The sequence below is a fragment of the Miniopterus schreibersii genome (genome assembly GCF_964146895.1).
Source record: "Miniopterus schreibersii genome assembly, chromosome: 14".
NCBI classification, from domain to species: Eukaryota; Metazoa; Chordata; class Mammalia; order Chiroptera; family Miniopteridae; genus Miniopterus; species Miniopterus schreibersii.
Window position 1 is genome coordinate 40,931,361 of NC_138114.1, and position 13,143 is coordinate 40,944,503.

The 13,143-nt window shown below is 51.9% G+C and overlaps 1 protein-coding gene across 2 annotated transcripts in view; it reads left to right on the top strand.

Moving 5' to 3' along the window:
* Nucleotides 1-8,380, top strand: part of SUFU (SUFU negative regulator of hedgehog signaling) — an 86,844-nt gene extending 78,464 nt beyond the window's left edge. For both annotated transcript variants that reach the window (XM_081158849.1, XM_081158848.1), the window contains exons 11-12: nucleotides 2,626-2,694; nucleotides 5,153-8,380. In XM_081158849.1, coding sequence (XP_081014975.1) covers nucleotides 2,626-2,694; nucleotides 5,153-5,242 — 159 coding nt within the window. In that variant the 3' untranslated portion in view covers nucleotides 5,243-8,380. The remainder of the gene's footprint in view (nucleotides 1-2,625; nucleotides 2,695-5,152) is intronic.
* Nucleotides 8,381-13,143: the final 4,763 nt, after the last annotated feature.

The following is a 13,143-nucleotide window of genomic DNA, read 5'->3' on the forward strand; positions in this document are numbered from 1 at the left end:
AGATTGTACCCTCCACCCTTGGTAGTTGTTCTACTAAAAGCCACCATAACGCACCCTCTCTCCACCACCAGTTCCAGACCTTTGTCAGAGGAACTGGCTTATTACTGAACTCAGCATTGACGGGGTTATCTTTAATGTTGTTGAAAAACAGTTCTTTGGAGTCCCATTAGGTGGCCACAGTCCCTGTGAGCCCTCCCCCACTTCATCTCACCCCCTGAACTAGTTACGGTCCCAGGCCTATTTACCTCTCTGGCAGAAAAGTCTCTCCCTCCAAGTTATTTGTGGGTTAGAAATCAGCCCAGCCTGCCCCAGACTGGAGCCATTGTAGTATAATTGGGTTTTAGGTATGCTTGTGTTTGTGCTAGCATTTGAGGAGATGGCAACAAGTCCCGGAAATGCCAAAAATATGAATGTGACTTTTGTACTACTCAAGCAGACTGGTGATAACTGGTAGAGAAACTCTGGACCGGGGGGGGGGGGGGGGGGCTGGGGGGCTGGAATAAGAAGAGGAGGAGCGAGGAACAAACCCCTGTGGCAGGATCAGTGTGTGACTGGGAACTGGTCCCCGTCGTCTGAGAGGAAGTCAGCCAGTCCAGTGTGGGGGAGAGCAGGGCAGAAGGGGCACCCAGGGTGGGCATTTCCCTAGACCAGCTTTGCCTGTCAGAACCTTGTCTCTGTCCTCACTTGAGGCTTGAGCTCCTCAAACAGAAGCTTTAGTGAGGAGATGTGGGCCAGTGGCCAGAGCTGTTTCGTTCCTGACTGTGGGCTTGCAGCCTGGGAAGGAGATGTCCTTTGGCTCCCTGTCAACCAAGGGTGGGGCATGTCCAGGTGGGGAATGGACTGTCTTCATTCCTGTGTCCCTGGGGCTCCACCCAAGGCTGGGCCTAGCAGAGACACCAGGGAATGCTGTGGAATCGTGTAGACTGCTGGGCAGATGAGTGGAAGGATGAACAGTGCATGAAACGTCATGTGGGTAAGAGTTCAGGATTTGAAATGAAGCAGGACTTCAGGCACTAACTTCAGAGTCCAGACATGACTAGGGTATATGGTCTTGTCTCAGCCACTCACAGGCTGTGTGGCGTTGGGCAAATTACATAACCTGTCTGTGCCTTACGTTCCTCACCTGTAAGGAGACTGAGGAGATAAGATTATGAGCATTTAGCAGGACGCCTGGTTGTGGTAACTGGTGTGTTCACTTGGGGTAGTTTTCTCTCGTTCCTTGTTCCTACCTCCACCCATCAGCTTCCTTTGGAGTCCTCCATCCTTTGAGGTCCCTAGTGACATGCAGCTTTTCTCTGCCGTGTTACTTTGTCTCACAAGCTGACTATATTCTAAATGTTGAAACTTCTGGTCTTGTGTACAACTCCCAGGGGAAACCTGATGGGTATTTTCTCACGTTTTGATCCCCATCTTCTCATAGGTGTTTTCCCCCAGAGGAGCCCTTCGCCTTGGTCTTCACCCATTGTTTTTCTTCCTCTCCCGCACCCAGGGCATTCAAAGTTTGCTGGAGGAGGCAAAGCAGTGGCAGGTAGAGCCACAGCCTGGGGGCGCAGAAGGGTCTGGTGCAGATGCCAGGAGGCCCCCTGAACCAGCACAGGGAGGAAAGGGCAGAGAAGGGGGCCAGCTGGGGAAGAGGAAAGACACTCTTAGCCTGGGCCTGGTGTGGTGCAGGCCTGTGGCGAGGTTGGCCTGGCTCTGCAGAGCCCATCTGAGCAGAGGAGCTGGCTGGGAAAATGGCCCATCAGGTTGAGGAAGGCCTGAGTGCCCTTGGACATTCCCGTGAGCTGTGAAACTTCTTTAGGGGGTGAGGGTTGTGGTTGTGCCAGCTGAATAGTGGGGCCAGGCTGTCCTAGACATCAACGCATAAAGTGTCAAGGCATCAGACTGGAGCAGCAAAGTGGGACGGACAGCTGGGAGGCGACCTGGAAAAGAGGTTTCTCAAAGGAAGTTTTGAAGAACTCAGGCTGAATGGGGCCAGCACGACAGGAGTTTTGGGAACTTCCAGCCTGAGAGAATGTGGATCCCTCAGATGGAAATGGGAGTTGAGAGTCCCTTTCCCATTTGTAAAATGAGAGATTGGTGCACAGTCTCCACAAATTCTCCAGCACATTCTTGGATGTACCTTCCGGGGCATTTCCAGATTCCAGACAGGGCTTGTATTCCAAATCCAAACAGATTCTTTTTGTCCTACCAAGCGAGGGCGAGGGGGAACATGTGACCTGGTTGGGCAAGAAGGATGTTGGCAATCGTTCTTCTCTGCCCCTCAGCTTTTGTTTCCCCTGTACTACACTGAAACATGCAGGAGGCCCGAACTGCTGAAAACTGTTTTCCCCCCCATTTCTATATCCCTTCTGGGACCAACACTACTGTCTCTCCCGATGTCCCCACCTTGCTTCCCACTGTCCTTTGATGCCCTTCCTTCTCTACCCTAGTTCCTCTGATATTGCAGGCGGGAGATGACGGCAAATGACAGTTGGGATAGTCTTCAAGCACTTCCCTCTGTTCCTAGAACAGTTCACCACGGGCTCATGGATCTCCTCCTTGGACAGGAGAAGGTCCATAGCTTGACATTTGGCAAAAAGACTGTTTAAAAAAATAAAAGGCTGTCTTGTGCTTTCTTCCCAGATTCTGTTGACTGAAGAGTTTGTAGAGAAAATGTTGGAGGACTTAGAAGATTTGACGTCTCCAGAGGAAGTAAGCCTGTTTGATTCTGACAGAGGGCTTGGGTCTCCAGGAGCGTGGGTGCTTGCGTGTGTGTCCCTCCCTCTCCCTCCCTCTTCTCTCTCTCTCTCTCTCTCTCTCTCAGGTGTCGGGATAGGCTGGAAAGGAGACCCTGAAGAGAGATGTTTAATAGCATTATTTCTCTCTGTCTTCCCACCTCCCCCAGCCCTCGTAAGGACACCCAGCAAACTGAATTGCCAGCTCCTGAGAACCTCATTGAAGAGGCAGCCAGGGCCTTCAGGCTAGTACGAGTTCTCCCCAGCCCCTGCTGTTTCCTGGCAGGTTCTGAACAGAAAGCTCATGCCTGCTGCCAGAGAACATTCCACTGGGGAGTTCTGGTGGGCAGCAAGGGACTCCTGCTTTCGCCTCAGGCCACCCAGGAGCCACTCTCCTAACTCCCTTTTTTTAGCCATAAGCTCTCTCCTCTTGGTCTGCCTCTTCCAACCCTAGCCCAGAGCCTGAGGAGCTGGCAGGCCAGGTGAGGACTTGTGCTTTCCTTGGCTACTCCTCGGGGGTACAGGACTGGAGCCCATAATCCCCTTTGTTTTTCTTCCTTGTTCCCGGCATTCTCATTTGCAGGGACTTACCTCATCCTGGAAAGTCCCTTCCCCTCCCCTGGCCTCCTACTAAGCAGCACCCCAGTGGGATCTGAGCCTTCCTGGCCTTGATGCCCGATAGGTTAGTAGAACATTAGCAAGCTGGCCTCCAGCCTCTGGAGAGTTCTTCTAGGCCCTGCCTGTGGCAGAGACAGGCCCTTCCTTTGCCCTTTCTGCGGGGAAGTGTGTTTGGGGGAGAGCTCCTTCACCTCCAGGGAGCCAAGCTTTCAAGCCAGAGAGGCCAGGTAGGAGCTAGCTTTCAGACAGAAGTCCCAGCTGCCAAGGCTCCTAGGGCCACATCAGACAGTGCACAATGGCCTCCAGCGTCCATGGGTGAAGGAGAGTGCACAGGGCGGGACTTCCTGTCCAGGTTTCCAGGTGCCTGAGGTCACCCCTAGTAGGATAGTGTCTTCTCTGTCCTCTGGGATACAGCTTGATAAATTAACTCATTTGTACATTCAGAAGTCACCAAGCACCCAGTCTGTGCCAGCCAATCAACCCCCACAAGCCACTGGTCCCTGAGGCCCAGCTCCCATTCAGTCAGACCAGAGCCAGCTGCCCAGAAGCGCTTCCGGAGAGGCCATGTAGCACTGGGATGGCTCTGCGCCAGGCTGCTGCTTTGAGCTTGGATGTTGAGGGGGTGGGAGGGGGACAGTCCAGGCAGGAGGGACAGGAGCCAGTGGAAGCTTAGGAAAGTAGGTCACTCAAAATGACTTTTTTTTTCTTTCCTGTCCAGAGGCTGTCCCTATACCCTGCCCCACTCTCCACTTTAGTCCTGGCTTGGACAGTCCCCCATCAGGGAGGGTCAGGGAGCCAGCCAGGAAGTATCAGGCCTATTCACTTCCAGCCCCAGCTCTAGGCAGGCTGAGAGCCTACTCTTTCCTCCTGTCCAGCCTGGCCTGACTCCTCGCCTAGCCCCAGGACAGTGGGAGTCATGAAATGTGGTCCCTATTTCCAAGTCAGTGTACATCTGTTGGGCGCCAGCTGTGTGCAGAGCACATTCAGTATACTAGAATATAGAGGGAATAAGATATGCCAGTCTCTTCCCCCTACTGCCACCGGAAGCTCTAGAAATAAAACTGTAGGAACAAAACTGTAAGCAAATCAGTGATTCCGGGTGGTGCAAAGACCTTGGACTCTCCTTGGCCACCACTGGGACTGCTCTCAGGCTGGTAACCCTGGGAAGCAGATGAGAGTGAGCAAGGGGGAGCAGGGTGGAAGGTTTGTTCCTCCCAGGGATGACCAGACCCAAGAAACCACCTCCAGCCATACTTACTCTGCTCCTCTGCTCCCTCTGAGGCCGTCAGGGCCTCCTTCTCTTGGACCCTTTGGCAAAGGCTGCAGAGGGCAGGTTCCAGAATCCTTCTGCACCAGCCTTCAAAAGAGAAGCCATGGCAGGGACAGGTCTGCAGTTTTAGACCTCAAGCCTTTTTCTGTATCATCCGCACCCTCCCCCTGTCTCCCATTCTCCAGCCCCAGGGCCTCAGGGAACAGATTCCTTACATGCTTGTGGCCAGAGGCAGAACCAAGGAAGTGAGCTGGAGGGAGGTCAGCACAGTCAAGAAAGTTAGAAAGCGTGCCTCCTCCAACCTGGGGTTAATTATTGGCCCAGCCAGAGTGGGAAAGAAGGGGCCACCTAACTACAGCAGCTTGACTTCAGCCACCCACCTGGGTCTAGCATTTGAGATTGAAGCCAGGCAACCGTGGCCTGTCTTGCCCCAGCACCCAGGGACTGGCCTGGGTGGGGGTCCTGGCCACTCTCTAGGCAACCTGGGAAAAAAGCAGTGGGTTCTGCTAACGTGTGCACTCTGGCTCTGTGCTTGCTCCCTCCACAGTTCAAACTTCCCAAAGAGTACAGCTGGCCAGAAAAGAAGCTGAAAGTCTCCATCCTACCTGATGTGGTATTCGACAGTCCACTGCACTAGCCTGGGCTGGGCCCTGCAGGGGCCAGAGGAGAGCCCAGCTGCTCCCCGGTGACTTCGGTGTAACAACTGTGTAAGAGAGTCCCACCAATAAAAGGACAATTGTGAGGATGACCGAGCAGTCACGCACCTACAGCTCAATGGGATGCTGGGCATGGGCAGCTGACCTCCACCTCACCTGCAGTGCCAAGCCCTCATGACCAGGCCCAGATCCCACCGGGCACTGGGCTGGCAAATGCAAACCTTCCTTTCCTGCTGCCGCCACAAGTTCTGGTTTGAGAAGTGACTCTGGACCTTTGATGTGCCCCTAGGTCGCAGGCCTCCTCCTAACCTACCCCCTGCTGCGCAGCCCAGCAGGAAGGAGGTGGAGTGGCCCGGTGGGTTCACTGCCCAGCTCAACTCTGGGAAGCCTTTGGTAGTCAAGCCCCCCACGCCATGGAACAATTTCTCTGATAGTATTTGGTTTTTTCCTCTATTTTATTTTGTAGAAACCAATAGTATTTTATTGCTTTTCAAAGATGTCCAGAAGCTGTGTATATAATGTTTTTTAAACAGAACTTTATTCCCAGATGAACTTTTTCATTCTCTCAGACAAGGGCCTGGGGCTGTCTCCCCCTGAGCCGCCACCAGAGAAGGTGCCACCAACCAGAGAAGGTGCCGGTGTTCGCCTGCCAGTCCAGGGCCCAGAGGAGCCAGCTTCAGAGAGAGGCTTTTCTTCCCAGATAGGCTCAGTGGAGCCTGGGGAAGGAGAGAACTGAGACACTTCCCCATGAAGCCTTGAGCCCAGTTTAGCTGGAGCCAAGAAGAGATGCTGCTGGTTCCCAAGTAGGCAGCCCCACAAAGTTCAAGAACCATCAGGGTCTCAGAGTCTTGGTGGCCTCAGCCTCATCTTCCAGGCCTTTTTCACCCAACCACGCTTGCCTGGGACAGGGGAAGGCCCAGCACCTCTCAGACCATCCCCACCGCCACTCAGGGCCTGGGTGTCCAGCTCTTTGACCACTCCTGTCTCATTTCCCCATCCCCTGGGCCTCCCAGCCTCCAGGCTGCAGGATTCTGGCTTATTTAAAATGGAAAAATTAACCCTCTCAACAAGTCTTTCACTCTGATTTTGCAAACACTGCACTCTGCCACCTTCCCTTCCTCCCTGCATCCATTCATTTCTCATCTTTCATTCCCCATTCCTGTCCTGCTTCTGGCCTCTCTTGATCCTTGGTCCTTTGCCCCAATACTGCAGTTCTCATGGTCATCCTCCCAGAATCCAGCCTATCTCTGGCCTGTGTTTTGGGGTTCCTCTTGGGCTATCTCCCACTTCTGCCCTGGAATCATAAACCCCTTTCATGCTCTCTTACCCCCAACTCTAGGGAGTGCTGTTTCAAGATCACCCTTCAGCGTGTCCAAAGCAAAGCCATTTTGTCTGTCAGGGACCACACAGGACCATGCTCTGCCTGTGTGTGCACCACCACTCGCAGGTACCACCACCACCAGGAGTGCCACAGGAGACCCACGGGTACAGGCCCCCACTGATGAGAGATCGAGACAAAGCTGCCTCCAGGGGCCATGAAGGCAGTGACCAGGCTCTCCAGGGAGCAGCAGTTGGACTTCCAAGGGGCCTGGCCCCTTCTCTGCACACACCCTCAGGGCTACCTGGTTAACTCCATCAAACTCAGAGCTTCAAGGCAGATCAACCTGGAGTATTGGGAACGATGGACTCTAGGCTCCCAGCAGCCAAGGTGGGACGCTCTGGACCTGATTTTGGCAGCAGCTGTGCCTTCTCTGAGAACTTTCCAAAAGGACGTTTCCTGGCCTTCACCCACCACAGCATCCCTGCCTCTGAAGCTCTTGTCTTCTGACCTTTCATGGCAGGGACGTGCCATCACCTTTCCTCCTTTCCCTGCCACTCTGACCTGCCTCTCCACCAATTTCCTTTCTGGGACCGTGCCTCCACCTGCCTGGTTTGACGGCAGGGAGGGAGGTATTTTTCTAAGCTTTGTCATCAGTATGAGAGGCCGGAGGGAAGTAGGTAAGCTCTGAGATGGTGAGCCCATGGAGCCCCTTCCTGCCCCACCATGTCAGAAACCTCCAAGGTCGTGCTGGAGCCAGGCTTCCACTTCCTTTCCCTACAGTGCATGGGCTCTGGGCAGTGGCTGGGCAGCTGCTGTCTCTGACTAGACCTCCTTTCCTTGTGCAGTGATGCCTTCCCAGAGGTTTTTCTGGGAGTGACTCTCCATTGAGCTGGCTGGTGAGAAGGGACCTCACTGGGGAACAAGCAAAACTGACCACGTACTGTGCTTAGCACAGCACCTAAAATGTGGGGTTACTCACTAAATGCATCCCTTCTTTCCCTCCCTGCAGCCCTTCGGGAGCCCTGACCTCTTAGTGAGTGGGGAGGTGAGAAGCTTTCCTCCCTCATCTGCCTCTTCCACGGGCTTTCTTGAGGTTTGCCGGGTACTACCCCACCCTTCAAGTCCCTGGTGCTCGGAAGGGGCTCCCCTATGCTATTTGCCTGCTATGTAAGGCAGACTCCTGTGGCTCCTCAGGTCCTGTATGGGCTGCAAGAGGACCACAGACCCAGCTGCCATTGCGGGGAGATGGAGAGGCTCATGCAAGGTCTCAGGTCTGGCCAGGGAGCTGGTACTTTTTCCTGCCCTTCTCTTCTGCTTCCAAAGGCCAGGCTCCAGGACAGGGACTGGGAACCCTTGGGGAGATTCTGAAAAGGCTAGAGCATTTTAAAAATAGGGTCTTGGGACTGGTTTTGAGATTGAGTTGAAAGCAGGGAAAAACCTGAAAGGTGGTGCCCCTATGGGGCAGGCCAGTAAAGAAATCCCTTGACTATTTTTTTATTTGGTTGTCTTTCCTCTCTGGCTTCCAGGTCCTCCGTGCCAGGTGAGGTCCCTAGGTCCCTGTTACAAATCAGGAGCCCTGTAGAGAGAGCCCCTCTTTTGTACAAGTACCTGAATGCTGCAATGAGCAGACTTTTGTAAAAATTTTTATTAGTTTCTAATGTCAATGGCAACTCAGTTCCTAGGGGCTGCAGCCAGCCAGGAACTTTTGTAAGAATTTTGGGTGACTCACTTAGATGTCGTTTCCTTCTTGCCCCCTCTTCCTCTGTGTAATCTAAGTGCATTAAACATCTTTGCAGAACTACTGGGTCTTATGCTCCTTTCTGGCTGGGGAGGGGGGGAAGCAGGAAGCCTGGGGCCCAGGCAGAGGGGGTAGATTGTACTTGGCCATTTAGAAGAAGGGGGGCACTCCCGCACCTTTCCCATCCCCCTCTTCTTCCCTTAGGCACTCATTTCCTAAACTCTAACAGATGGACCCCATGAAACTTGCAACCAGGGTAGCAATGGGCAGTGGCAGCTCCTCCCAGGCTAACCCCCTAAGCCTGTCTCCAAGGCCCCCTTTTCTCTGACTTAGTGAGCCAGAGCAGTCCCACCAAGTCTTTCCTGTTGCTCCTTCTATCCTAAGCCCTTTGTTGTTTCACTGTCCCCAGCTTTAATAAACATACTCTCAGAATTAAAAAAAAAATTTTTTTAAAGAAGCAGTTGGGGTGGGGAAAGGTCCTGAAAACTTGCTGGGAGTGGAGGGGGCGCCAAGAAACAGGATCATGCACTGGTGGCTTCAGTCATGCAGAAATGACTGCAGGGACAGTCTCTCTTTTACTGAATTCCTCTAAGGTCAAGAGGTAGGAGCATGGAACAGTCTGGGGAGCTGAATGGGTGGGTAACAACCCTTCATTCCTCTTGTAGCTTCCTCTCACCAGAAAACCCTTTCCCCTTGGGAAGATGGGCCTTCCTCACCTCCAGTTTGGAGTCCTTGCTCCCCCTTCCAGCTAGGGCCAAGAGACAGCCACTCCCCTCACTAGGCTTCTAAAGTCAACCTCCTAATCCAGAGCCTGGGGCGGGATGGAGGAGCGGCCTCAGGACGGGCACACCCACTGGGTGACACTGAGGCCAGCCCACCCTTCCTATCGACTTCTCTCAGCCAGGTCTGGGTGAGGAGGTGGGTAGCTCTTCCTTTCCTGGATTGCCCAGCTCCTGTCTCTCCAGGGCATAGTGTGGAAAAACAGTTCAATGCCTGTGAGGGAGACAGCAACAGCCTGGGAATTTACAGATAGGCAGGTGGGGGTCTGCACTGAGACAGGGTTCCTGGAACCTGCAGTACTGCTCTGGGTCCTCACGCATTCTTTCCCTTCCTGCTAGGCCTGGCTGTCCTGGGGAGTAGCAGGGCCTTTTTCTCTTGTTCCTTGGGATGGGATGGAGCTGTAGCACCCAGGGGGTTCTGCTGGGGCAGGTGGCAGAGGTCCTGGGGGCATCACAAGAGGGGAGCAGGAAGGGAGTGAGCTCCTGTAAAGGGACTATTCGCTCCCTTCCCTGTGTTTTGTGAGAACTAGCCTGACCTGGGTGCTCGAGAGGAGGTCAGCGCTCCTCCTTGGGCCTGTGACCTCCTGCTGAACTGTGGCTGCCCCTGGAGCAGTGGAGCAGTTCCTGTCTGGAGCCCTCAGTCCCTCTGGCAGTCAAAGCAAGGGAACTGGGAGGGTCTAGAGCCAGGCTAACAACCCCAGATGGCCCAGGCCATACCCTTCCCCTTTCTCCTTGGAGACCGGGGTAGAGTGATTATCTAATCCTCCTCATCTGACTGGCCTAGAAGGACCAGGGTCAGTGTGAGGTTCTTGCTCCAAAGAGTACAGAATAGCAAAATCCTGTGCTTAGGTGATTGCAGGAGATAGGACTAGGCTGGGGTGGTTTCTGGAAAGAGAAGAGCTCCTGGAGGCTTGGGGGGATAAGGAGCCCTGCTGGGGGGGGGGGGGATTGCCCATAGGCTCCAGGGGCTGGGGAGCCTGAGAGATTTGCCAAACTGGCCTGACCAGAAAGAGAATGCATGCTGGAAGTGACTCAACCCAGCCTGACACGCACTGAGGCAGCTACAGGCTGCAGAGGGGGAACAGGTGGGGAGGATGGGGTGGGGTTAGAGGAGTGATTTGCTGGCGGGAGATGTTCCCAAGACTGCAGCAGTAGGTCAGGATGTGATCTGGGAGGGACAATCATCTCCAGGCCCCTTCTACGGAGGCATGGTGGGACTGACCCAGTCCCTCCTCTTCTCCTTAGTGTCAGGAAGCCTTTGGGAGAGCTAAGGGCAGGATGGATGAAGGAGCAAGGTCACGCTGGTGGGTGTCCATGGTATGTGTGACATAGCTCCTGAGTAACTTGAGGGGCAAGGGAGACATTAAAGGTTGTGATGAGAGTTATGGCCTTATTAGGGCCAGAGAACTAAGGGAAGCACCCCTGTTCCTTTGTTTTTCCAATTTCACCCACTGCCAGCCCGTACCCCACCTCAATCCTGGGAGCCCTGAAAGGAAGGAGAATGGGCCTTCTGGGTCACAGCCTTTATAAGATGGGGAAGACCACCTGTGCATTGTTGAGCCTCTACAATACCACTGTGGAAAGGCTAAGAACTAGAAAATATGTTCACTCGTTCTTTCAACAAACCTGTAACAGACACTCTGCTATATGCTGGGAGGGTGGACACAGGCCTGGCCTTAAGGAGCTGGCACAGTGAGGGAAAACAGACGGAACAATCACAAGGAAGAGCCATAAAGGGGAAGGTGTAAGCTGCTTTTTGTCCTACCCCAGCCTCACCAAGTATTGTTAGTGTGACTAAGACAGGCTAACTTGTGCCTCAGTTTTTCATCTGCAAATGGATACTTGCTTCATAGAGTTTTTGCAAGGATTATATGAGATAATGCACACAAGATGCCCAGCACATAGTAATTGCTCAGTTAGTGTTAACCCTTTATTAAAGGAGTGGAGATACTGCCTGGGTAGCCATCAGTATATAGACAGTAATAAAACCTTAGGAGTAAATGTGATTCCCCAGGAAGCAGGTATAGATTAGTTAGAGAAGAAAATGGAGGGCAGGATTCTGAAGACCACCGGCATTTATGAGATGGAAATTAGAGAAGTTTGTGGTTAGAAAGATAAAACCAGAAGAGTATGATGTCTTACAAGTCAAGGGGAGCAGTCTAGAATGGCGAGAAATGAGAAGAATCCTTTAGATTTACTATCCTGGAGATCATTGGTGAGGAGGCCACAAAAGGACCCTCTGCTCCAAGCTAGACCTTGTTTGTTGTTGGTTTTTTTATTATTGATTAGAGAGAGAGAGAGATCAATTAGTTGTTCCACCTATCCATGCACCCATTGCTTGATTCCTGCATGTGCCCCAACCTGGGGATCCAGCCTGCAACCCCTGGCGCCTTGGGACAATGCACCAACCAACTGATAAACCTGGCCAGGGCCAGACCTTGTTATTTCTTGCACCATCTTTAGAGTATGGAATTACGGAGCGGGGTTTGAGAACTATTTTCTCCATGTTTGTTGAGACATACATGCATGCATTCATTTTTCATGTGTTCAACATGTGAGGGGATGCAAAGTGCTACAGACACGGGCTCTGTCCTTGAAGGGCCCGCATTAGCCCTCACATCAGGAATAAGGAGATAGAGGTTCTAGAGCAGAGAGGCCCTCTGGTTTTATGGAAGGATCAGCACCCCACAGGCCATGCTGAACTGAATTTTGAATTTGTTCTACCATTTAGAATGTAATCACCTATGACTCCGAAATCCATCATAATCTCTAGCACAAACCTCCCCCGTGAGTCTATATGTATCATTGCTTCCTCGACATTTCCACTGGGATATCTGAGCCAATTCATACTTAACTTAGAAATACTAAAAATCTCCCCACCCAAACCTACCTAAACCTCTTTAATTTTCTCCTTCTCAGTAAATGGCAATGCCATTCAGCCTCTTGTTGAGGCCCAAATCCTAGGACTCTTAGGAATCATTTTAAATATTTTTGAGGAAGCACACACACATCACATATGACACACACATATATGCATATATATAGAATGTTTTTAAAGTTCAGAAAGATATACTATATACAGTGATAAGCACATCTTGATCCCACTCCTACCCTATAACTATTATGTGTTGATTCCTCTCTACCCCATATCTAACCCTTACCTAGTCCTGTTGGCTCTGCTTCCAAAATATACCCCAAATCTGACAGTTTCTCATAACCAGCTTCAAGTCCAAACTCCTTACCATGATCTATAAGGAAGGCCCTGTGTGTTCCAGCCCCTACCTGCATTCCCCCTCACCACACAGCCTTCATTCTGCCCTAGAAAATACCTAATCTATTGCTTTTGCCTTTGTTTTTCCTCTAACTAAAGCACTCTTCCCCCAAGTTGTCACTTGCCTGACTCCTCCTGAACATGCAGGTTTCAGTTCAAATGTCACTTTTTTGGAGAGCTGTGTGTGAGCCCCTAACTATCAGAGAAATTATCTTACATATTTAATTAAAAAAAATTTTTTTGTACATGTTCTCTGAGGAATCCCCAGAGCCTAGAAAGATGCCTGGCATGTAAAGGCTTTTGTTAAATATTTGATGACTGACTGATCCACCTCTGGTAGATTACTTCAGTTCTTTAAGTATCCGGTTTTTTATTAATATTAAAGATATAATAATTCCTATCTTGCTTAGTAGTTTTATGTGAGAAATGGGGGGTAATGAGAACATAAAAAAATTGTTTGCCCCACAATGAACCTTCGCAATTCCCTGCTCATTCCATCAGACGGCTTAGCTAACAACCCTCCTTTCCCTCTCAGGTAGGAAGAGCTACCGGAGAAGCCCAGGAAGAGGTGGCCATCATCGCCCTTTTAAGAAGCGCGGAACGCCCCTCCCATCCTAATGTTTAATGTATCCAAATTAGCACAAGTCACGTGAGGACCTCTGGTTTGCCCCGCCTTAAAGAGGCGGAGCCTTAGCTTGGGGCCCAATAGCAGGAGCAACCTCCGAAACAGCCTCCAACTCCAGACAGGGAAAAGAGGAGGAGCCGGTCTCCTC